General features: G+C 43.3%; 1 protein-coding gene across 6 annotated transcripts in view; it reads right to left on the bottom strand.

Moving 5' to 3' along the window:
* cadm1a (cell adhesion molecule 1a) overlaps positions 1 to 25,437 on the bottom strand; it is a 158,398-nt gene that overhangs the window by 24,885 nt on the left and 108,076 nt on the right. For all 6 annotated transcript variants that reach the window (XM_088398983.1, XM_088398978.1, XM_088398979.1 and 3 more), the window contains 4 exons: positions 13,805 to 13,822; positions 6,164 to 6,310; positions 1,840 to 1,992; positions 1,333 to 1,470 (listed from right to left, as the gene is read on the bottom strand). In XM_088398983.1, coding sequence (XP_088255109.1) covers positions 1,333 to 1,470; positions 1,840 to 1,992; positions 6,164 to 6,260 — 388 coding nt within the window. In that variant the 5' untranslated portion in view covers positions 6,261 to 6,310; positions 13,805 to 13,822. The remainder of the gene's footprint in view (positions 1 to 1,332; positions 1,471 to 1,839; positions 1,993 to 6,163; positions 6,311 to 13,804; positions 13,823 to 25,437) is intronic.

The following is a 25,437-nucleotide window of genomic DNA, read 5'->3' as shown; positions in this document are numbered from 1 at the left end:
TGACCCGCGTTGTTTGATCCGGCGCTGCTGCAGTCAGCTTGAGAGACAGCCATATCAGTGGCGAACACATGTTAATAAATCACTAAACAAGCCGGATAAGAGGAATAGGAAAGACGAGGTGCGGGAGATAATGAGGCGTATTCAGAGAGATGCTTGGATTTGCATTGGCGCCTTTTCTAACGACACCTTTAAATTAGCAGAGTCAAATTCTTTCTATGCCCCTTATATTTTAACCTGATCTGTTCTCAATGCTAGCGTCGGATGCTTCCAACTTATTTCTCAGTTCAGCAGGTTTGTATTTGAATAATGTCGGTTTTATGATGTTCCAGCGCTTAATGTGTCCTTTCGCCCCCATGGCAACAATAGATACAAAGGAAGAGAACACAAGTAGAAGAGGGGTGTGTTGAAGTACTGTTAGCATTGTGCTACGGTGAGAAATTGCAATTATTCCAATTGTGCATCAGCCGCTGTGCACCACTGCTACCTATTCTTGTCCATGACAATCAATTCTAAACAAAAAAACAGCTCATGGAAAGTACAGATGGGGTCGATGAGCGTTTAGCCGTATTCACTTTAGTTGAAGAGACGGAGAATACAATTATTGAAGAGGCACACACAAAATTTTTCCTTTTAAATTCAATGTGTGACTTTTTATATCTGATTATTATCCTCATTGTCATACTTTATTTGTACTGATATACAGATTTAAATCCAACAAGTCCTAAAAATCTGAAAAGTTATATATATATAAACAAAAATAAATGTGGTGTTTTAGTTGGAGGTTGTGTGACCTTTGCAATGTTATCACAGATAAGAACATCCACGCTGACTGAAAGCTGCTCAAGCAGCTTCTGATTAGGATCTTTTTCTTTCAAAGTCCTTACAAAGCTGCTCGGTAGGTGAGAGGTGGGAAGTGCCTGGCACTGAGCCCACCCGTACCCGCCCGAGGACTCGCTGGCCCGGCTTCTCAGGCCCCCGGTCGGCTTTGATAAGGCCCGGGCTCGTTGTCACCGAGCCAAGAGGCAGCACCGGGGCATCGAACACAAAAAAATGGCACACTCAAGGAAGATCTGACGCTATACTTTCAGAATATGAGTGCATGGGTTTCTGTTTATTCAACTAAAGAGGTAAGGCCGAGCAATTAATCGAATTCATTCATCGACACCGCAATGTAGTAGTGAAGTCCGTCGTTTTGATCTCTCAAGTCTCTCTTACCGCTTTGACATTTACAACAAAACAAATGTCAGCAAAACACCTACAAGCTAGATTCAATTTGAAAAAGCATTCATCTTCCTACAAGCAAACAACATGAGACGCATCGCACACGCTAACCTGGGAGCTCCTTATCGCCCTTCATCCATCTGATGGTGGCGGCGGGTTTGCTGCTCATGGCGGTGCAGGTCATCTCCGTTTCGTTGCCCTCGCTCAGGACCTCGTCGCGGGCGTCGATCATGGGGTTACCTGGAGGCACTACAGCGGAGCAAACAAAATAGTCTGTTTTCTTGCCTCCTCGTAGCTGCTGTTTTGGTTAGCAACCACGTTTGAATACTGCCAATGGCAACTGAAATGTAAAATTTGCTGCTAACCAAAACAGCAGCACTTAGTCTCTTGCAATGCAGTTCTAAATCAACTACGGCAATGAAAGAACTGCTAAATTCACCATCAATCCAAATGGCTGTATCTTGGCAAAGGGATTCTCCCCTCCCAAATCTAAGCTCTTGAATTTGATACTTTCGCACCTAATCTTGCCAGTACAACTCGCAAGAAGCTTCAAGCGCGGCCAAATCTGGCTGTCAATCAACGAGTATGCAAAGGAGCGCGCGGCGTGGGCGGTCTTACCCAGCACGGTGATGTCGGCGTAGGCCTCCTGCGGCGGGTCGGTGTACAGCTGGCAAACGTAGCGACCCTCGTCTGAGAGCGACACGTTGGACAGCGACACTCGCAGCTCGTTGTCGGAGAAGTTGACCAGCTGGAAGCGAGCGTCTTTTAGCGCTGATGAGGAAGACAGAGTGCAAAGTGAGGAATAAAAGTAGTACGCACCTTGATATTTGTGATTTTAGCCTTACGAGCAATTGCGAGGTTGTACTTTATTTTGAAAGATAAAATTTGACTGAAATTTGAAGTATAAGATGTGAAAGAAAAAGCACTTGCTAACGCTATAGTCTTACATTTCTATTTTATAATGCAGCGCTATTATCCTTCCTTATGGTATGCCTGGCCACCTCTCTCCTCCAGCTCGTCAGTACGGCACTAATACTAGTCGTTCTTTACAGAGGATCAAGAAGATAAGTCTGTCAGTGCTGTCAAAGCACTTTGAGTGAGCTTAAACACCAGCTTGCTCACAAAACCAATTAAACCCAAAAGTCTTGAGTCCCACTGTAAAAGGAGTATTAAATAGAAACTTTTTGTTACAAACGTTCATTAATCCAGTCGCATTGGAAGATTGGCCGTTATTTAATATATTTTTTTGGTAATAGGATCTCTCACTTTGACTTAATTGCACTGATAAGCCCGACTACAGTCATGGCTTTAATACGCTGGTGTCACATGGATTTCACTTAATGACTTTAGCAGACTCCGCTGTGCCTCCAGCTCTGTGAAATAACTTGTATTTCTTTCAAAAAATAAAAATAATATAATTTAAATAGTTTGATATCCTTAACTGACCCCGAGATAATAACTTTTCTTTAAAGGTGGCTGCGAATTGCAAGTGAGTTGAAGATTTTCTACAATTGTGCATACATATACTGAGTCCCCCATTTGCACAAATTTATTTGACGTCCAGTAAGCACACACAAAGCCAAAGATTTCAATGGAAAATATGATGAAAGTTTCCTGATTGATGTAAAAAAAATATAAAACAACAACAACAATTAAAAACACTAGATGATATCGGAAAGCTGTTGCTGTTCATTTGCTTCAAAGAAAAAGACAGGAGGCAAACAAAGGGATGTTGGAATATTAATCACCACGATTGATTTGGTGCATCATTAAAGTAGTACACTACATGCATATAAAGTGGAGGCCGGAGTGAGACGAGGTTTTTTTGTCAAAACATTTGAGAGAAACATGCGGGTTTAAAAACGATACGAATGAACTAAAATATCTGAGAATTTTTGTGGCTCAACTCATGAAAGACGAGCTCACCAAATTTCCAGTGGTTATGCAAAACTAGCTTTAAAAAAAGTCTATCGAGCCAAATTTTGTGCTTTGCAAGATTTGGGTAAAAAAAAAAAGATTCAAATGCAAAGCAAACATTCTTGGCATAAACAAAATGACTTTTCATGTCCTGACTGCTTCATAGCCTTGACAAGCGCTTCTCATTCAACAGCCTTGTTAGCATTCATTAGCTTGTTAATCTGCATGCTTTAATTCAATTAAACATGTTGCCAGATTCACACGTAGCGCTGACTGCAGTTTACACATGCATCTGATTGAATGTTTACAACATGGACAGAGTTTCTCTGGAGATGCATACATTGTGAGGAAGGGGGCTGGCTTTCATAAATAGAAGATTGAAGGTTGTTTGGAACTTTTCAGTAGTGTGCAAAAAAATAATCCAGCTTCAAGAACGTCCAAAAAACGTTTGTTTTATTGTTAAAAGTCTTTTTCATTGCGAAAAGCCTTTTTTTCAATTGTCAGAGTTATTAATAAGAATTAGACTTGTTTTGTTAGTCTGTCTATGGGCTTCTGCATCAAGGTAGCTTAAAACAATGTGCTTTGTTTGCTTTTAATTTATATAAGCATTCGTTATATTTTATAAAGAGCAGCAAAAAACTCTGGGCAATCACATTGAATCCATTTCACAAAGTCCTCTTAATCCTCTTATGTGTCACTTTTAAATGAGGCATTGTGGTACGATATATAAAAGCCGACTTATTTGGACAACATTGACCCTTTAAGCCAGAAAGTGTGAGTGAGAATTGCGAGGACAAGTCAAAGCTATCCAAGGACAAGGCCACGTCGGCCGGCAGCGGCGAGCAAACCGCTGCCGCCTGACACGGAAGGTGAACGGCGGGCAGCGCGGCGGACATTTCTATTACGGATGTGTCACTGCACACTGCATCACACATCATTCCTCTTTTGCGGATTTGGGACCCAGGGAAAAAAAAACTAGGGCGACCTTTCGACCCGTGCTATTTTTTGCCCTCCTCCATCTCTTATAATGAGAAGTACACACCTTGTCAAGTGTTGCGATAAGAGACGTCTGTCAAATTTGTTCAAAGCTACAATTTTATTTGATCAGTTTTGTTTTCATGACAACGAAGAACAGAGTTAATAACAAAGTTGGATCATTCGTAATTAAATGCAGAAAATTGATAATTTTACAAGCATCCATCCGTCCATCCATGAAGTCATCCATCCATCTGCCATCACTTTTATAAAAAAAAATATTTCCACCTGTCCATATTCCACACTTCCAAGATGATCAACCATCCATTTTTGTCGAATCATCACTGATCAATCTGGCAAGCCACCTCCCAGTCTTCATCATTACCCATCCATCCATCAAGTCAGCCGTCACGATTCATCCATCCATCGATCAATTGACTCCAAATGTTCAAAGCTTTACAGCCTCACATTGTTAACAACTTTAAACCGACATCACTAACGTGTGAATATTACGTATTTTTGAAGAGAAACAAGCCCATTTCCTGCCCTCCGGCACCATCTCACATTGCACGTCAGTGCAATTGTAAATAGGAAATTGATTGCCTGTATTGGAGCGGATGACAGAGCGCTCTCATTTCCCGCAAAGGCACTTAATCACAGCAAAAGGTGGCGGAGCTGTCATGCCACTTCCCAAAATAGGTCAGTTATCATCTCGCGCTCTGAAATGTGGCTGACAGTAACGGTCAAATCATAGACGAGCAGAGGTGAAAATGACTGCTATGAAAATATATTAGGTCATTTGGATCGATACGCCTCGTTTTTGTCCAGGGCCCGCATCAAACTTGTATTCTCCTCCAGCGTCGCTTCAGTCGGCGAACGTTTGCTCGGGTCTAGGCCGAGAGGAGTCTAAGTGGCTGCAATCAATTGTGATTAGTGGCTGCCACTACTTTTTGAGAGGAGCGCATCAGAGTTTTATTATGGGCTGTCAAGAGAGGGTCAGCGAGGGCGGGTGGGGCGGGGCTAATTACCTTCTTACTCCAACTTCTTGCCAAAATGCTGTTTTGCCGATTTGTAGAGCATATCTACGTACAAATGGAGTTGAAGCCATATTTAAAAAGCGAGCTAGTATGTCTGTGAATCACTTTATCCTCATCACACCGCAACGCTAAATGCACAGTGAAAAAGAAAAAAAAATGAATCAATTAAAGCAAAGCAAAGGCTAGCAAGCCCTGCGTGTCGAGCCCATCAGCGCTAATAAGAGCGGTGACACCATAATTGGGCGGGATAAGAATAAACAGAACAGGTCGTTAAATGTTTAGGGATATGAGCCGCCCCTATTACGACTGACACGGCCGCCCGCCCGCTGGAGAAAAACTTGTTTGGTGGATTGCATTAACCTCATTCCGCCCGTTAATCCCGCTGCAGACATGTGGGTCAAACTTAATGCAGCTCCCTGGAAGTGAAAGTAACATGAGAGCATATTAATTAACGTCACGGCTGCCTCCACAGCGCTTCGGGCTCACTTTCCGCATTTGTGTTCATTTTTCGGCCTTTTTCTTCACCCTCGTCTATTTTTAAGTCGACGTTTTTCAAAACAACTCAGTACTCGGTAAATACGGTAAACATTGCGGGAGGAGTTTGGGCCTTGTATTGTGTTCTAGGAACATTTCAAAATCACAACAAAGACTTCCCTGAAGAGCGGACGGTGATTAACGTTCCTTCCGGTCGGTGTAATGGCCGGTATCCTAATCCTTTTCTGTCCATATCGTTTATGAGAGCAAACAAGTGACTCGTAATCTGAATACCTAATGCGGAAGGAAGCAAACACAACAAGGGTCTAATCAGATGCCTGAAGTTTGTTTTGTTTCACGCTGAACTCAGCAAATTGTGTTTTTGCAGTGTAATTAAAAATCCAAATTGGCCACTGCGTTGACAGCTTTCGATGAGAAAAGTTCAGAAGCGTTTGTCAGCGGTCCGCCAGCCAACAAAGTCACCCAAAAAAATATATAAATATATACACTGGAGATGATGAAAGTAAAGTTTCACTTACGCCTCATGTCTCGGAAGTAAATGGTCTGTCTGTTGGGGTTGAGTAGCTGGATGACCGAGTCGTCGTTATCCTTCACCCGACAACTGATGATGGCCATCTCGCCCTCCACCACCGAAACGTTGTCCGTCACCAGGTTCTGACTCACCACTGGACAGGAGACAAGGCGGAACATAAGCGTGGGATGATCAAAAAAATAATAATTGCCACCATGACAGTGCTACGAATTGTGATTGCGTCACGGCCCGGGTCGAGAATGCCAAACCGGGACTTCCTGTGCACAATATTTTTATGATCCAAGCCCAATCTGGAAATTTCCTGCAAGACTCTTTTGTCTCATCCATAATGAGTGTCGTACACTCAGTTTATCCGGGTCATTAAAAAGGACGCTTATGCGGCGTGAATTACCGACATTGTGCAAGAATGGCTGAACACAATTTGCGCAGTTCAATTTCAGGCATCAAAGGCCCAAAAGAAAATAGATTCATGAAGTGGGTATTCATTTTTTTTGCAGAGTCATTTGAGTCTTCAAACAGTGAGGCCAATTGTTTTATTTTTGTTGCGGACTCTAAAAACATTTGGGTTTGACATCAAAAGATGAAGATGAGACTTTTTTTGTTTCCACCCGGGTATTCAAATAAATAACTTGCTCATACAAATTTAAGTGCTGCCTGGCACCTTTTGCTGGTTGGTCCTGAATGTTTTTGATCTCTTTCAGAATTGGCTTGTGAAGACTACGTTCAGACCAGTTGGACTTCATTTTACCTGCTCCTAATTAACAACTGGACATGCTCTTCAAAGGCTCATTTACTTTCCATTTTTTTTGAGCTTCCACGCATACGTCAACTCAAACTATTTACGCCGACACAATGGTGTTATTGAAAGTACCGGCGGAGCTTGTTTGCAAATAGATCAGACAAGTATGAGCTTACAAACAGCTGGTCAGGGGAAATGCAAAACAAACAAAAAGCCCTGATTGGAAAGTCGACGTCCGCTGATTGATGCCTTATGAAAAATGAATGAACGGCCAAGGTTGTACGAGCGTTATCGTAAACAATGCGGCGCGGCTGCGTTAAAAAATCTCCCCCATTCCACATTAGGCTGCCATGTTGTTATTCAGTATTGTTTGGTCGACGCTCATTAGGCATTGCGGTGACATAAAGACCTTCTGTGCATCGTGTTATTGCATAATTTGTCCGTTGCACAAGTGCAGGCGCAGCGTATGTGTCTCGGGGAATTAGATCAAAAACATGTGTAATTTATAGCTTATGCCTGGCTCGCTCGCACAAACTAAATTAATGCCAGAACGCAATCAGACCGAGACTTCGAATGACAGTTTTCAGGTTTAAATGTATCATGGTTAGTTTTTCCAACAGTCCAAAACTTGTTTCCTGTGATGTCCGACAACTAAATTCCCGTTGAGTATCCCGTTAGTATACATTGCGAGTACAATTTGAATGAAATGGGGCCCGCTCTCATGTTGTGATCAAGCCACAAGAACGCTGTTGGGAGCGAGCTCTTGAAGGCCCGTGCGGTGTTGTGTTGCGGCTTTTATCTCGCAGCCAAAAAAAAGTGCTTGCGGAATTAAGCCACGAGAGAAACTGGACCCGGGGTTGGGGAATAAAAATGTCTCATCTCAGAATGCGAGCGGTGGCAAACCATTCTGATTTGTAGCATTTTTTTTTGAATCCACAAAGTGAGGAATTTTCTTTTTGATTGTGTGACAAAGACCCTCTGATTGGTTAGTATTAACACCGCCTTCTTTCCCGTGGAAACGGCAATTTTTTTTTTTTTTAACCATGACAGTCGAGCGAGGAACCTTTTAAAAGAATAATGCTGTGTTTTTTAATTTTTTATCTCAAGTGCGCTTTTTATTCCTTTACTTTCACATTTGAGTAGGAGTAACAAATATCAGGTGTGTATCGATGAAGGTGTCCAATTAGGATTGAAGAACCATGGAGAAGCTCAACTTTTGTTTTGCAAAGAGAGAATTTTTGAAAGACGTCTCATTAGCGTTCGGCCGGCCGGGTGAGGCGTAATTGGCCGGGCTAATGGATGGGATGGATGAACATGGGAATCCAGTGTGAAATATAAATGTGAAATACACGGGAAGCCAGAAAGATCTGCAGTGTTGGGCTGTCGTTCCTACATCAAAAAAGGAAAAAAAAAGCCAGCGGAGTGGCCGGCCGCGCTGACTGACAGCTTCAGGCAGCCGAGGAAAAGGTCAAGATCCTCGTATGTGCCGAGCTCTTCAAAAGAGCCTCTCGCGGAGGAACGACCGGCAGAGGTCTGCTTGGGTTTATCTGGATGTAACCTACCACCGTCGCCAAACAAAGAGAAATACTCATCGCTGGGGACTGACAACTTTTGGCCACTTCTTTTGTTTGAATGGAGAGGCGACTCGAGAGAGAGAGGCGGCGCGACGGTCACGACAATACAAATAAATGGCAGACTATTATTCCGTGTGTTTCCTTTAGACTGTCACGCGGGATGTAATTGCTCGTAAAAAAAAAAACACACGGACAATGCGAATGCATCTAACAATACCTCCAATTAGGACGAGGTGTGAATGGACGCTTGACGGTAGAATAAATACAAATGTAAAGTGGGAAAAAAAAAGAAAATGACAGACTGACACGAGGATGAGTGTTTTTTTTTTTTTCCTGCTATTTTTGGCGGTCCTTTCGTACTTCAATTGTTCACAGGCGCCATTAATGTACAAAGCAAACGCGCTGCCCCCTCGTCAAAAAAGCAAGCAGCCAAGACGATGACGTGCCAAAAACAGTTTGAGGCCACTAATACAACGGCGTTAATTTCCTAACGAGTATCTTCCTCGCTGTCATGGCGACCATCTGTGTGGCCTAATTGAATATGCACGTGAGAGACGGCCGGCGTACAGCTGTTATGGAACACGGCGAGGCAAAATCTTATTAAGTCGAAGCCGCGGGCGAGCCCACGCCGCCACCTCGCCGTTGTCGCCTCGCCTGACAACTTTCATTTTGTTTTGGCACGCTGTGACTCTTTGACACGGGCGGCCAGCGGCTGACGTCTTTGACCCTTTTGGGCGTCACGGGTCAAATATTCACTGGCCTTTTTTTCCGGAAAAACACTCAAATGTCAGTGGAGAAGCAACATGCAATGAAGTCACAAAAGGGCACGCCGTTTGAACCGTAGCTTTTGGGATAAGTCAAGGCGAAAGAATTGAACAAGAACGCTGTAATGTAACACTGTGTAGAAAATATGAACAATTATAAAGCCTCTAATAAATGTAAGACACACAATTAAACATTAACTAAACAAAAAACAGCCATTGTACAATTTGCAGATTTACTATTTAAAACATTGACACACAAAACAAAGATTATGACAAACACCCTTCCCACAAAAATAATCTGGGGAAAAAACAAACAAACCCTGACCGATTAAATTTTAACGTGACGATTCCAATCCAACTCTTTGTCATTTGCGTCAAATGAAGGAGGGCGGTGATTAATTCCGCTCAGATGAAACAAGGTTACGCAGGTATGTAATCGCATCATGCGGACGAATCAACCTCAGGCGCTTATTTACAGTACGGGGCGCCGTTAAATATTCCGTCTCTGGTAATTTTATTTAAAAATATGCAATTCCTCAACGGAGGCCGGTGTTCCGTCATTTGGCAATAATTTGATCATTTGCTGTTTTAATTGAATTAGCAGGATGTGATAAATGGCGGCGGGTGAGCTCATGCAGGTGAGCACGGTCGGAGAAAAGTAGCTGGTATATTTTATCTCTGTACATGTATCTTCTTTTTATTCATAAGTTTCTACCATAAATAAATAAATAAAATGCATATAAAATAAATATATATTATACAAATATAAAAATATACAAATAAATAAATAATACAACAGGAAGAAGGTAAGTTTGGACCCGTTCTGGCTCACTAAGTGGACTCCACCTCGACGAGGAAGCTTTTCCTCCGATGTTGTAATCCCATAATACCCAGAGAGATGACAGAATCCACCTCAGCCTTCTTCTATGTCACCATGTTAAATTATGAGAAGAAGTCAGACAGGAATCAATAAAGAAGGATTTGCCGAGGGTTGCTATTGTACGCTAGCATAATGGGCAATGTCGAAGGAGCTTCCTGGCAATAGAATACTTTGCATTACTCCACTCTTCATAGCGCAGAGAAGGAAGGGGCGGGCGGGCCTTTATTTGAGGAAATTCACTATCCAGCTGGATTTTTCTGCATGGTTAACAACGTCTCGCCACTAATTAGAGCCGCAAGTGCCTCCAATCGGCTGCCGATACCAGACTCCTTGACAAAGTCCATGTAAGCGTGTCGTTTTTCTTTTGTTTAGTGATTGCGTGCGTGTGTAAAACGGCCACTGTAGCGTGAATGAAAGTTTGATGTTAAGTCCTAATTCCGTGTTAATATTGACAAGATGCCAGGTGAGGACAAAATGCTTTGTGCTGAGACTGGTAAAAACTAAGTTCCATTCTCCATGAATGAATTCTTAACAATCAATCATGGCCCTTGCCTCATTTCAAATTTCCAATCTCTATGCTATTCCTGCACGTGTGAAGGAAACAGCGGCTGACACTGCAAACTCTTCATATTCATCTCCAACCCAAAGGCATCTTGCTTTATTCATCAGCCACGTGCCCCGCAAAGTGAAGACGCGCTTGAAGGGGAGACGCCCTGTGGTGCGAGGGACGAGGCCCAGATGCTGCAGTGTCCTCCAGTTGCCTCCCTCACTTTCTTCCTCCGCCACTGTACTTTTGTTTATTCCGACTCCGCCCCATTAGGAATATGATAAAACGCAATCTGTTAATTGTTGGTCGGCATCACTTCTGGTTTGTCTCACGAGACCTTGAGGCCAATATCGAACTAGGCCGATTATCGGTTTGACGGTTTACCGTGATTTTATAAAGTGGAGTTCCAATGATCGCTAATACCGTTTGTCGCTACGAACGAGCTGAGTTGACTTCTAAGTACCCTATTTTCCGGACTATAAAGGGCACCTAAAAACCTAAAATTTTCTCAAAAGCCAACAGTGCGCCTTATAGTCGGGTGCGCCTTATATATGGACCAAATTCCTAAATTTAAACTGGCCCGAAGCATTGTGTCATGAAATCAATCATAAGTGGTCCGCTGAAGACTATGAATCATCAATCAAAAAGACTATGGATCATTATTTTGTGATTATAAAGTAATTTGTTACGTCTGAAGTTGAAATAAAAAAGATAAAATGGAGAATGATTTGATTTGGATTAAAAATCTGACACGATGCATTAATGGTGCGCCTTGTAGTCCGGTGCGCCTTATCTAAGGGCAAAGTTTTAAAATGGGCCGTTCATTGAAGGTGCGCCTTATAGTCCGGAAAATACAGGAGATGGGCCGCTCGCAGAGTTGTCGCTCATCAAAACACCGGCCGCTAATTCGCTCGCGCCTGTCGTCAAGCACCTCTAAATCTCTTCTCTATTTCAGAGACGAAGGCAAGGCTGAAATTGCATCCTGTGATGCTGACAGATAAGGATGGACGGCTTAACAAAAAAACTGATTCCAATCAGCGTCCTCGTCGGCTCGGGGCCCGTCTTTGATAATGCCGACTGGATGTCGCTTTTCATGGGAGGCGGAGGCGGGCATCTGCTTATGATAATACGCTAATCAACTACAAAATGCGTCCAACTGAAGGTTACAGGTGGAGGTGGAGTGCTGCGGTGCTGCGGGGTTTCCGCTACCTTGTGTTTTTAAACACGTCCAGACGGTCGCAATGGGCCAAATAAACAACGGTGACAGGACGGAGGTGCTATGTGAACAGCGGGGCTTCGCGCTAATTAACGCTCAACGACAATGTGCCGCTGGACACTGTCAGTGGTCCTGCGAGAGATGACACCTGGGGAAAATGCAGCAAGTGTATTTTCAGCAAATTGGGAGGAGTGTCAGAGGCCTGCTGGGAGATAACGCACAAAAAAATAGCTTTTGCTGCTAGTGCAACCGTATTGGACAAGCTGTCAATGTGAGCTAAAGTGATTTCGCAGAGCCGCGGCTTTCCTGTTTTTTTGGGGGGGGGAGGGGGGCATCACTCGAGCTTTGGGAAGTCGCTTTAGTCATAGCGTGTTAGTGAAACTGCCATTTGACTTCCTCCTTCACACACACCTCCATCGATTAGCGCCGAAGAATCCTTCCACACTCACGCACAGTGGGAAAATATAACGCTGGAAAACCGCTTGAGTGCTTTTTTTTTCTCTCTCTCTCCAGAAAATGCTCTTCTGGCTTACTTGGGGCAATCTTGTAATGCTTTGTAATCGGGTGGGAAGGGACAAAGGGCTGTCCATCAACCATGGGATAAAAAAAAAAAAAATATATATATATATATATATCTGCACTGTTGCATGTGATTGATTTAGCCGTGAATGTGTCTGAGCGTGCATGTGTTTGTGTGTTTAGAGTGGTGCTCTGTGCACACATGGATAAGGCGCCGTGCCCCCCCCCCCCCCCCTCTCCTCCATCCTCCAGTGTTCTGACTTCTATTGATCAGCATACACAGCAAACATGGCTGCAGTTGTCTGTAGTGACAGGTAAACGCAGGCAGCGCTAAGTAAATGGCTAGCTCCATTGTTTTGACAAAAATAACTGCATCAAATCCATTTAAAGGGGCAAGAGCGCTTCACCTGTAAGCCTCGGCTTTTCATTTGTATGCCACACAGCTGCATGAAATTCACGAAAAATCATTTTATTATGCAATTTTTTTTTCTTCTTTTGTTGTCACATTCCTCCCAAAGTACCAGTGAGAAGAGCTCGATGCAATAAAAAGAAAAAAATATGTTGGAAGAAAAGACGACCCTGAACAAACTGAGTTTAATGAACGACGGGTAGCTCCTGACGAGTAACTTGCGGGCCAGTGATTTTCTATGAAAGCATTTTATGGTCATGTAAACATTTCCAGGAATATATAGGGTTGAATGAATATTTCATTCATTTATAACGTAAGATTATTTAAGGTAACATGAGAAAATGTGTATCAACTCAAGTAGTCGCGCTCAGCTTGACATAAAGTTGCTGACCCCAGAGTTAGCATGCAGGCTAAAGTTGAATTAGTTCTGAATGACTGACTACATGGAGTGTGAATACGCAGGGAATTACTGCTCCAATGTTGTTGACACGCACGTTAATTGTTTCACTTGTCCGCTAAATGTCAACACGGAATACTGGATAGGACTCGCATGGTACGCAAATAAATAGCAGCTGGAATTCAGCCTTAGTTGACGATTTCGCGGCCGACCACCCGCCATTCGGATGACCGAGGGCAGGTCCGTGAAGGACTGGTTTTGGTCCAATCAACCCAAGGGGTGCTGGTTCGTGCGTGTGTAGGGTGGGGAGGGTTAATTCATGCACATATAAATAACTGTCACCGGCGCCGCTAATTAGATTAAAATGCTCAGCGGCGAGAGGGAGCTGAGCCAGTGGGGCTACATGACTTGATTTGCTTCCTGAGGAAATCCACATTTGGATTTCTTCTCATCAGTCATTTGATGTAGAATGCATACCTGAAGCTGGAGTGAGTCACAACCTACCTGTTAACCTTTTACACAATGTGTGAAAAAGAGACAAAAGAAGCAAATTCAAATGTGAGAATATTTGAATGGACCTACCTGGAATCTGTGCGGCTCCTGAAACGGGAAGAGAGGGAAGGGAGGGAAGGGAGGGAAGGGAGGGGGCAGACAAAAACACAAAGTTAGCATTCAGAGTTTCATCATTACTTAAATGCTGCTGATATAGACATAAATAAACGGAAATGCAGGAGGTCATCGAGGAGAGGCAGCCAATAAAAAACTCCAAAGTCAATAGTCACATAACTGCAGCATTTTTGGACTAACAGCACGAATCGAGGCGGTGGATGGAAAAAAAAATGGCGTCCACATCCAATGTAGCTTGGGTACCGCACAGGGAAGCCGCACTTAGAAGACTCCACACTCCAAATCACCTGAGAGATTTTTGGCGCAATGGTAGAACTCCACTTTGAAAATATTTGGCAGCGAATGAGTCCATTAGAAGTAAAGATAACAAAATTGAGAGAACAAATTAGAAGTACCAATTGAAGTTCAAAATTGTCAGATGAATACGCACTCGACTAAATGACTCATACCTGAAAAAACACTTAAGTAGGCTAAGAAATTATTTCTTCCTCTCGCACCAGTTGAGGTTATCACCATCACCAAAAAGACAGCGTTGGCCCGTCTCGCTGCCAAGCGGGCATCAGAACACCAACTAGGCGGCGCCACTTGATTAAGAGGACCTATTTCCTCTTCAACTTCAGCCAATGTTCAATCATGATGATTTTGTAATTAGCAGAGTGGGAGACTGGAATGAAATGCGTTTTAATGGGGACACGTCTATCTTTGTCTTTCTGTATCCAATGAGAAGCCTCACTTTTTGCAGAGGATAAAGAATAGATGACTTTGGTTACTTCAAGGTGGTTTGGGTCTTTTAGCTGCCTACTAATTGACCTCAAGCACGGCTGCAGAAAGTCACAAATTCCAACAACCTCAACGGGTAAGTGACAAAAAAAAAAAAAAAAAACTTCCAAGCAGCCTTTCCCCAACTTTAAGTATAGCAAGCAATAATGTGTCGATTAAATCTGTGATCAAGCCGCCTAAGGGGCATGAAATTGGACATGATGAGTGCGGCACATTAAAAAGTAATTATCAATAGCACCCGATCCAATTGTCTTTCCCTTAAACTAGTCACGACGCTAAATCAAGTGTGAAGAATGGAACACAGCGTATTACAATCATCTCCGGGTTAACAACCCTACCTGTATTCCGCTGCCTTCTACACGTCATTATCATAATGTCGTCTTTTCACGACTCGACGGCAGGGTCACATTTCCTGCTCCAAACAAAACAAGCATGTTTTTCGCCTTATTGTATAAATTGAGCCGCGGCGTCCATTTTGATAATTTTAGTGCAAAATAGAACTGTTTGGCCTTGGCAGGAACCCGGAATCTATTCACTTCTCTTATGGAGTGTCTAACAAAGACTAACTTTCCACCAGGGTGAAGCAAAAGGTCAGCTATAGCGTGATTAGTTTGCGCGTTAATGAAGTGACCTGAAATGAGAGCGAGGCAACGTTTTGACGAGCTGTTCCATTCGCTTCCGAAGGACGTTTCCAAACGTGCCGTTGCCAAGAGACTTGCTCGCCGAGCTGTTTATAAAGCGGCCTCGCTCAACAACAAGGATTTTCGCTCTCTCATGCACTGAGCTGTAATGCGGCTGTCACTTGATGTAACCTAAGAAGTCTAAATATTTCCAATCCCCCCGCATCTTGCTCCCCATTCCCAATGCAGCCCATCCCTTCTTTCTAATGTGTCTCTCGTTTTTTTTTTTTTTTTTTTCCTGCCTCTCTTCCTGGATGCTGCTCACCCATCCGTTTTACCTCTGGCTGTCTCTGGGACACAGCGATTAGCACGCCGGGGTCTGTCCTGCCGATAAGGCCGAGAAACCGGCTTTGTAGGCTCCCTCGACCAACAGCCACTTCAAACAAGCGCGCTTGCCTTGACCGCGACAGGGAAAAAAAAAACAAGTCAACAAAATAAAGCCTCACTCGTGACAGTTAAACTTTATGCGTCAAGCTGCTTCTTAGCGTTTTTTTTTTTTTTTGGCCTGTTTACAATCCCATCTGTTGGATTGTGTACACACAAAATGTTACACAAATAAGCCGCAGTTCATTAAAAGCCATTAGTTGAAATGTCCCGAAATATTCTTCACAAAGAGATTAAAACTGAAGCAGCAAAATAACCATTTCTCATCGTTTACTTCGGTTACACTAGACTCACTGAGAATTTAAATATTAGGAATTGAACGGCGTTTATGAGAAATTGACCCAAATGTTTTTGCGCTATTTTCTACTTTTTTAAAAACACAAAAAGAGCAGAAAGATGTGACCAGGCTGTAAGAGCATAAATTTTAATAAGGATGGACTGTACTGTAATGGCTATTATCGTGGATTCATTGATCATTAAGAATTAATAAGATGGGTGGAATTGATTGAAAGGGAGCACAACAGAGTGCACCTTCGTCGATTCTAATTGCCTCGTTGTCTTTAAAAGTGCATTTATTTATTTATTTTTTATAGTCGCCATGATTGTTACCTCCGTAGCTTAAATTTCCATTGTTATTGTTATATTTTCTGAAATTGTGACATTGCTACTGCGACACTCCTGACAGCTTCTGACTTGCGTACAAACTCAAGTAGCAGCCATTGGCGTAAACTGACGACCCCCCCCCCCCTTGCGTAATACCGTACAATGTCACCGGCCAACTCACCGAAAGTACTCATCTCATCAGAAAATCAAATCTGGAGAGTGCATTTTCCATCTTCTCCAATATTACCACACAAAGACAGATAAGCACGGCGGGGGTCTCCGAGTCTAATCCTTGACGTGTTTTAAAAGGGAAAGGACTCGGGGCCCGCTTATCTCAGGAGGTCAAGCAAAGGTCCACAAGCATCAATTTTAAATGAGTAGAATGGATTTGTGGTAATGGAAACCCAATGGCTCCAGACAGCGTTGGGACCTGCTGGTGCGAGGAGACACCAAAGAGCGCGATAGGCGGCCCACTCGACTGTGCCGGCCGGCCCGAGTGGAGAGGAAGTAGAGAAACTGATTTGGGGTTCACACTATGAAAGTCCTAATGCATAAGAAATCTAGCCGAGGGGCATTGGAGTGAAGCCGTCTCTCTTTAGGCTTGGAATACTTTGAATTGCCTCCAATTTAAGATGCAGCCATCAACACGGGCGGCGGGCGGGTGGGCGGCCTGTAAAACAAGTGACCTTGGAGCACGGAGAGGAAATACTTTAGTTGGGAAGGTAATAAGGGCCGGCCATAAAGATATCAGATTGTCTGTAGGGTGCCCGAGTCTATTGGAGGTGACAAAGGCACATCCAAACATAGATCAGCTCGAGATATTACAATTGCGCTGCAACGAACTAAGCCCGCGGTAAAACTGTCAAAGAAAAACAAACATTGTAGTTAGAGCTCATCTATTGCTTATGTGACATCACTCCAAAGACTCACTCAAAAATGTTTGATTTTATCCTAAGGCCAAAACTAGGAGAGGTAAACCATCAAAATTACGGGAACGGGTATAATAAATTTTATTTGTAAAGCGCTTTTCATAAAAGAATCTCAAAGTGCTACAGAAATAAGACGAGCAATAAAAACACAAGAAACCAGAATAAAGGCATAAAATCATAAAAGTCATTTATAAATGACTTAAAAACTTCCTTCAGATTTTCAGATTGAAAATAGCAAGGTCAGATGACTCACCATGAAAACAAAACTCTATCAGATTCCACAAAACAAACTAACCACTATACATCTAAGTGATGCTTTGACAAATCTTCACTGACCCTCCAAAAGTCCTTCGCTAATGCGAGTCTAACGTGTGTGTGTTTTTGTTTGTCTGTGTTTTACAGACAAAATGCTTCACTGGAGGGGCGATTACGCAATGTGCTCAGTCCCTTCCAGCCTTGCTCTTTACTTAATTGAATCAGCCGCTGCCCATATCAGATGTTCCTTAACAGAACCCCCTGAAACCTATCCACCCTCTTCCTAATACCATTAGCCGAGAGAAGCGGGCGAGCAAGATGGATGCTTTAATCCCCGTCGCACAAAAGGAGAGCGTGCCCTACAGTCAAGACATAAGACGCAGCGTTTGCAATATTCCTAGCCGGGAGCGCTCGTCTTGACCTATCACCGTTTGATCAAGAGCTACAATAACAAGAGGCCATTTTCTGTGCACGCACTTCCGAGTAACAGGCTCCATATAAGCAGGAGGGAATAAATTACCGCAACACGTTACAGTCGGCGCCACTTCATTTTCCACGCTATCGCCGGCCCCCGCCACGTCGTGAACTGGCGCCAATACCCCGTGCCTGCCCGCACGTCTAATTTGACAAAATGGCCACGCAGACAAATGAGCTTGCATTCTTATTCCGCAGTCTATTTTCTGCTGTGTCAAACCGCAGCCGAGCTAAGGTGTGTGTGTTTGGGGAGGGGGGCATTATTTCCGGCCTGGCTCGGGCGTAAGATAATCTTCTTATTTGGGAGGCAGGCACCGGTCATTACAGAGAGAGGGGGGTGGGGGGTAATAACCCTCAGGCCTGTTCATGCCACATTTTTGCTTCAGTCTAATGCACATTGTGCCGCACCGTCTGGTTTGCATCATTTGGCCACTTGGGGCAGTATAATACCAACAGAGACATGCAATGACTCATACAGCTGCAGTAATATGCCTTTGTAAAGGATAAAGAATCCATGCCTGTGAATATTTGTTATATTGTCTCTCTACATCACAGGTGTCAAACAAATACGGCCCGCCACATCATTTTATGTGGCCCGCGAAGACAAATTGTTCATCAAATTCGTGTGTCATTACTAGAATTGCAAATTGTCTTCAATTTTAACATCTAGTTTTTTAAATATTTGACCAGTTTTTACTCATCTGATTTGAAAACGAGTTATTTGTCAGTTTGTTTTGTAGCTTTTACTGTATATAATATGAGGTGCTCAACATTTATTTGGGTTGACAGTCATAATGGCCCTCCGAAAGAAGCTATGACGACAATGCGGCCCGCAAAAAAAAGAGTTTGACACCCCTGCACTACATGTTTAATATGCATTCATTTAAAACAGTCAGGTACCAATGTTATTTGCTAGCACTTTGCATTGTTTGCTAGCATTAAGCTAAACAGGCTTGATTGAGGCAAAGCGATGTTTGAAATAGACAAGTAAAATTATCTTCAGTATAGTTTGAAAATAAAAATCAATTCAGAGTGTCAGTAAACATCTTCGAAGACGTGTTTACGATCTGCCAAATTGCTGCCATTTGCTCAAAATGAAAAAAAAAATCAAGGTAACAATGGTCTGTATTTTAAAAAACCCTTAAGATAAACATTTTTTTTATTTCAGGCCATGATTGCATTTAAATAGCAGAGGTTGCAAATGACACAACTAGTCAATATAAGGCAACCTTGAAAAATGTCATTAAATTGAAATGAACACAGCTTAAGTGGTTCCAAAATAGGAAGCGTGCTTGACGCAAATGAGCATAGAGTCCAGACGTTTAAAGAGTATACGCCAACTGTCTCCTTTCCCCTCCCCTGACATAAATATACGACCCAAGGGACTGCTCTAATTTCACTCTTTTAGCCGTCTACCTTTCCTTTCTTCTTCCATTCTCCCGCTTTCTCATTTTTTTTCATGCTGTCCAGAGTGGCGTGTAATTGAATCTGCAGAGAAATGCATGAGCAGGAACAATTAGCTGAGCGGCTCACAATGTGCACAGAGAGCCGTACAGTAGGATAAGCACGGCGGGAGAGATAAAGCGGAACCGGAACGGCAAGAACAACACCGACCCAGCACATGTTGGTCTGTTCCCACAGTAACCTTGACGTCCGTCCAAAAGCTTTTGAGTCCATCTCTCTAAAGCTATGCAAAACAAACAGAAATATTCTGGGAGCTTGAAGAAGGCCATGATGGTCCACGCCTTGTTCAAGTAATCTATAAACACCATCCAATTTACTTTTATTGACCATATGCTTTCACGGAATTCTCACATTTCTCAATTAGCAACAGCAGCGTCAGCATCTCTTAAATTTGCACATCGGGGACACAAATGGCAAAGAACGCCCCGCCCCCTTCTTTCCAAATACCCCAGGCTCTGTTTATGCTGTTATATAAGTGCATCCATGCAGGACAGTGGAATTCATGAATATCTCAACCTGGCATAACAAGAAACACACTTGCCGCATGCAAAGAGATTTTTTTTTTTTTTTTTTTTTATCCGGCGTATATATTCCGCAGTGCGCGGCGCTGACACTGGCAGATGATGGACCATAAATACTTCATAAATAGCAATTACCTGAAAAAGCAGGCGCCAAGAAAAGAGCAGCCATTTCAGTCAATTACAGTATGAGGCTTCTTTTCTCAAAGGGTGGAGAAAGATGACTCTCGCCTTTCAAGAGAGAGAGACGGGGGGGAGGCTGGTGAGAGGGGGGTAGGGGACCTCTATCATGTTGTAGAGCCTCAATAATGTTTCCCGCCACCTTCATGTCAGGGATGAAAGACCCCAAATGTCCTTTGAGCGGAACCCCCTCATCCCCCCAGGACTTGACGCCCATCAATAAAACTTCCATTCCTGAAGATGTTTGAAGGCTAACGACGCATCGTCTTTTCCGACTAGCTCGGGCTCATTTAAAACCCGCACTTGATGGTTCTTCTGAGAAGAAGATGGAAAACAAAGATATAACGAAGAGGAAAGAGTTTCTGGTTCAAAGGAAACAACACCTTTTTGAAATTGGCCGGATTCTACTGAGCAACCAGGATGGAGTTGCAGGTTCATGCTTTTGGTTTTATACTTATCAGTTTGGGTATGCAATTTTAGTCAGTGAGATTTGGACAAAATAAGCAGCAAATGAAGATGAGCCTTTAATTTCTTCTTGGATGAGTCTTGAGTGTTTCTTGTAGAAAACAGCAACGCTAGGCACAAAACCCGCACCCATCTTAGAAGAAAAGCCTCTTTAGCTTTAATAAATAATGAGGCAATTTGAGCGTATTTTTGGATCTGCTTCTCATCTGATTTATAAAACGCCATCCTTGGAGGCGGAGTCAAAGCCCGGAGGGTTAAGTGAGGAGGGTGTATTCCTTGTGTATGAGAATTTGTAAAACTTCCAAAAAATCTGAAGAGGAGTCCATGAATGAAGAAACGTGGACAGGTGTTGGGTGGCCATGCTGCAAATCAGGCCTTCGATAGTGTAATGATTAAACGACACCACTCGGCGTCAGTTCGCCAGCGAGTCATGCATTATTCATAGAGAGTTCCAGGGCTTTATCTGACATCTGGTATCTCCAGAGCAGGCAGTTGGAGGCTCCCCAGATTGAATCTTCACTAGTGGCTTTGCTATCAGCCAGGGGTGGCCAACATGTGGCCCCCGGGTCTTCCGCCACCTGGAATTGGGGGCAAGACGGCCAGGCTGGGGACAAGCTGCATGATTTTTTTTTTCGAGTTTATCCACTATTCGCAGCTGGACAGTCGGGGGTGGTTAGCGTGCCAGTTGGCACCCAAGACCTGAACTGGCAAGTGTACGACCCAACCTGACCTCGGTCGCAGTCAATCAAATTTTCACTAACAACAAAATTCAGTCTCGACACTCTCGTTGTAAACCTTCACAAAGTATAGCTGACCTGAACCTTCTCGGGCTACAAGAACTTCAGGAAGTGGTCAGGACTAAAAACAGTGAGGCTGCTAAAATCTGGAAGAGTTTTCCAAAAGATGTACGCTCAACGCTAACAAAGTTTAAAGCCGGGCTGGAAAGGGCTCGATTTAACTGCGCTAATGACAACTGAAAGTATTTTATCTTCACTCCTCACGTTTAATTGATTTGATGATTAGTTTCATGTTTTATGGGCTGATTTTATTCACCCTCTTCTAATTTTATGTAGCTGTAAAGCACTTGTGTATGAATTGTACTCTACAAATAAACTTGCCTTGCCAGTGATGGTCACTGATTTTTTTTTTTTTTAAATCTTGTGTACTTATTAACGCAAAGGGGTTCTCGGTTGATAAACTTTTGAGGCTACTTCATGGTCAACTAAATGTCTTTGCAGGTGCTTCATACAACTACATCTAAAGATTAACGTCCAATTAATGTACGGGTTCAAATTTGATTCCAGGAGTACTCAGACTCAGTCCGGTATTTATTCTTCATAAACGGCACTGAGCATGGAGATCAAAGATGATGACAAACGGGCAGATGTGACAATCACGAGTCGCCTGGCATCCTCGCCTGTAAACGAGCGGATCTCCCACTCAACTTGTTTGGTTGACTCAGAGGAAGCCGGGGCGTTGACGCCCGAGTCGCGGCGTTAGATCGGAGGCGCGCGAGGTGTTGTCACCACATGACGCCGCCTAGTCATGACTCATCCTTTTACGGAGGTTGTCGGCAGATCTGTGACCGCCTCCGCTGCTGCTTTAGTTTCAAACAACAAAGTAGCAACATTCCAGGGGAGGCTTTTATCTTCAGATGTGCTAAGTTGAGAAATGTAGACACTGAAGAAAAACTTACAAAACGGAACCGAAGCAATTAACACGAGTGACCAATCAACAAAAGTTCAATGAGAATAACAAATCAAGTTTTCAATGTGATGGTTTCATCTAACCGATGAATCAAACCAAAACTTTGTGGCCCTTTTTTTTGCCGCACCCACATAAAAACATTTCTTAGATTTGACGATCAAACGCAAAAACAGGCCCGGCTAACAAAGAGAATGTCGACGAGTATCCTAATAACGCAGCCATCCTTGATCTTGCGAACCCTTGAAGACCAGCTTGCCAGGCAAATTACTGTCAAGAAGACTCGGACGGCCGCCAGATGTGTCTCTTGCACTGCATCACAGAGGCGAGAAGGAAAAAAAATAATAAAATCCAAGCATATGCTCAGCGCCGAGGATAAACGCTACAGGCTTCTGGTAAGCGGATCGAGCGAATTCCCCAGACATCCCGAGACGACTCGGTACAATATGGTCGAGGAGTTGCTCGGACGCCAGCGATGAGCCGCTCGCGTGACGTTGAGTCGTCTTAGCTGCTCCAAATTGTTGATGTTTAAATACAACAACAAAGTGCTTGCTTGCAAATTTGACCTTTTTTCTAAAGTGCTGAGATGGCATACGCTTGCTTATTCTGCTGACTATTACGAGGTAAGTCCGGGCTTTTATACAATAAGCTAAAAAGCCTCATTGTGACACCCCTCCCCATAAAATGCACCACTTTTCTTGATAATCATCCCCATGGTGTATATTGTACCGTGACGATATAAGCAGGACCAAAAAAAAAACAAAAGTCTCCAGGACCCATGCACTGAATAAAACCGGAAGTTGGCCATTTTGTTTTTTAGACAAATCCCATGGTTTGACAAACCCAATCCACCCAAATTGAGTCAACTAGGAAAAATGGGCGTGGCCTATCTGTTAATCATTTACCATGCGATGAGTTCCCGATCAGCGCCGCCAGCGTGCCCTACTTTATCGGATGGTCCGTTCATTTTTCCGTCACAAGGTGCAATTCCCAGCGAGCCCGAGCGAGCGAGAAAGCCCGAACGAGCCGAAGGCGTCTGTCAGAGACGCTGGCTGTCAAGTTGGCGGAGAGTGCTGCTGTACACCTGCCACTCTGGCGCACTCAGCATCCCGCACTAATTCAATTTGCCACTCAAAAGTCCCCCCCAGCCTGTCATGCACTATTCCTAAACCGAGAGAGAGAATGTCTTATTGATGGAAAAGCAACAATGGTACCTTGACTTACAGCAAGCAATCAACCAACTTTCATGTTTATGACTCTTCGTTTGATTTATGAAATGGGTTCATCCCCGTTCAAATCGGGATTCCGGCTTCAAAGAGCAAATATTAAACCGCTTTATTTGCAAAGCCGCACTTACAACAAAGCCCAAAGGATTGTTTTGTCTCAGGGAAGTCAAAATTCCCCATTTGAATAAAAATGTTTATATTGTTCTTTATAGTGTCTTAACTGAGCTTTATTTGATGGCGTGCATTGGGCCATGCACAAACAGGAAATAAAAAGCACCCACGCAACGGTTGTACATCACCAAGGTCCTGCACGATAACGAGGATGCGCCTATTAAATGTAGAATAATTACACGGCGTAACACGGAACTCAGGGGATAGGGCCATTTGTTACAGTAGCAATTAACATGGACGCTTTGTTGTAACACCATTCGTCTTTCTCCCCGTTGTCCGTTTACTTTATCAGATGATAAAAGCTATTTATTGAGCCTGCTATCAATAAAAATGAATACCCAATTGAAATGAAGCAGCATCTGGTTCAAACGTACCCATACGACTAATATTAATATTTAAAGAAATAATAGAACAATCGGAATCAAACAGAACACGTCGTGGAGAGTGCCGGCTCACTTCACTCTGACAATCGCGACGAGCGAGCGCTGCCATGTTGAGTGAGTTATCTGTGACTGATTAATTACATTTATCATGCATGCCACACAGCACTAAATCGTGACTGCGAAACCGGATATAAAAAAATAAAAAATAATAAAATAATAAAACCCATCAAATATATTGGGAGGGGGCAAAATGCTTATTAAAGCGCTTGTCTTAAGTCGGTGTGCACGCTGAGCCGCCGACACGTGCACACAATCACAAATCCATATTAATCCAACTTGACAGTGGGAAACTCTGGACAATCCATACGACTGATTGATTGTTGTTCAACTAGCAATGCCAGTGAGACTGAACTCTACTGGGAGGAAAAAAAACAAAAAACAAAGAAGAGCACCAGGCTCTGTGTATGTTGCGGCAGGTTCTAAGCGTGTCCAAGAACACGCAATCCCATCTTGGGCACTTTGCTATCGATGCTATCGATTAGCGTTCCGATAGCGACATCAGTCGCTTCAACGTTTTTGGCAGTTCGATAGAGTCGTCGCGGGGCGGTGGCAGGCGAGAGGCTGTTATGGGGGGCCTTCTGTCTGCAGACGCCACAAGGTACTGACAGGTGGTAATCGCAAACAATTTTTTTTTTTTTTTTGGAAATCCAGACACGCAGAGCAGGTGTGCATCTTTACAGCTAATCGGTGTCTTGCACAAACACTTAAAAAAAAATCCCAAACAGCAAAGAAAAAAACATGCCAACTGCTACGATGGATGCAAACAGTGGGAAAGACTCCTGTGTTTTTTTTTTTAATCCAAACTGCAATAAACGACTTCAATTCAATGTAAATCTGGATTTCAAGCGTGAAGACAGTTATTAGATGCTGACCGAGTCCAAACATGCTCACAAAAGTCAGGGCGTGCTCCCGCTTTTGGCCGACAGCTACGTTTGATTGGCGGCCGAGCACATCGGAGTTTTATATAACGCTGTATAAAAACAATCTTTTGGCCATACTGGCAGGCTGAAAGGAAAAATCTCTAAAAAGAGTTCAAATAAGTCATCGGTTTGTCTTCCAAAGCTGAGAACAGATTTTTTTGAGATAATGAGACCTGCGGGTTAATTCACGTGTTATTTTCCACAAAAGTGAACTGTTGGATTCTTTTCTTTTGTAGGTATCTTGCCACGTGCCGGATCTTATCACGTCTAAAAACAAAGACAGGGGACAAACAGATATGGGGAGCACAACCCTCGACGGGCAGATGTTGGAGATGTGTCCTTTGGTCCAAATCAAAGATCAGTCGCCCCGGGGCTCGCCTCAGTCTGAGTGG

This window comes from Syngnathus floridae, chromosome 15 (assembly GCF_059516105.1).
Source record: "Syngnathus floridae isolate MCC-2025c chromosome 15, RoL_Sflo_1.0, whole genome shotgun sequence".
Classification (NCBI taxonomy): Eukaryota; Metazoa; Chordata; class Actinopteri; order Syngnathiformes; family Syngnathidae; genus Syngnathus; species Syngnathus floridae.
Note: the sequence above shows the minus strand (reverse complement) of the source record. Positions and strands in the feature narration are given on the sequence as shown.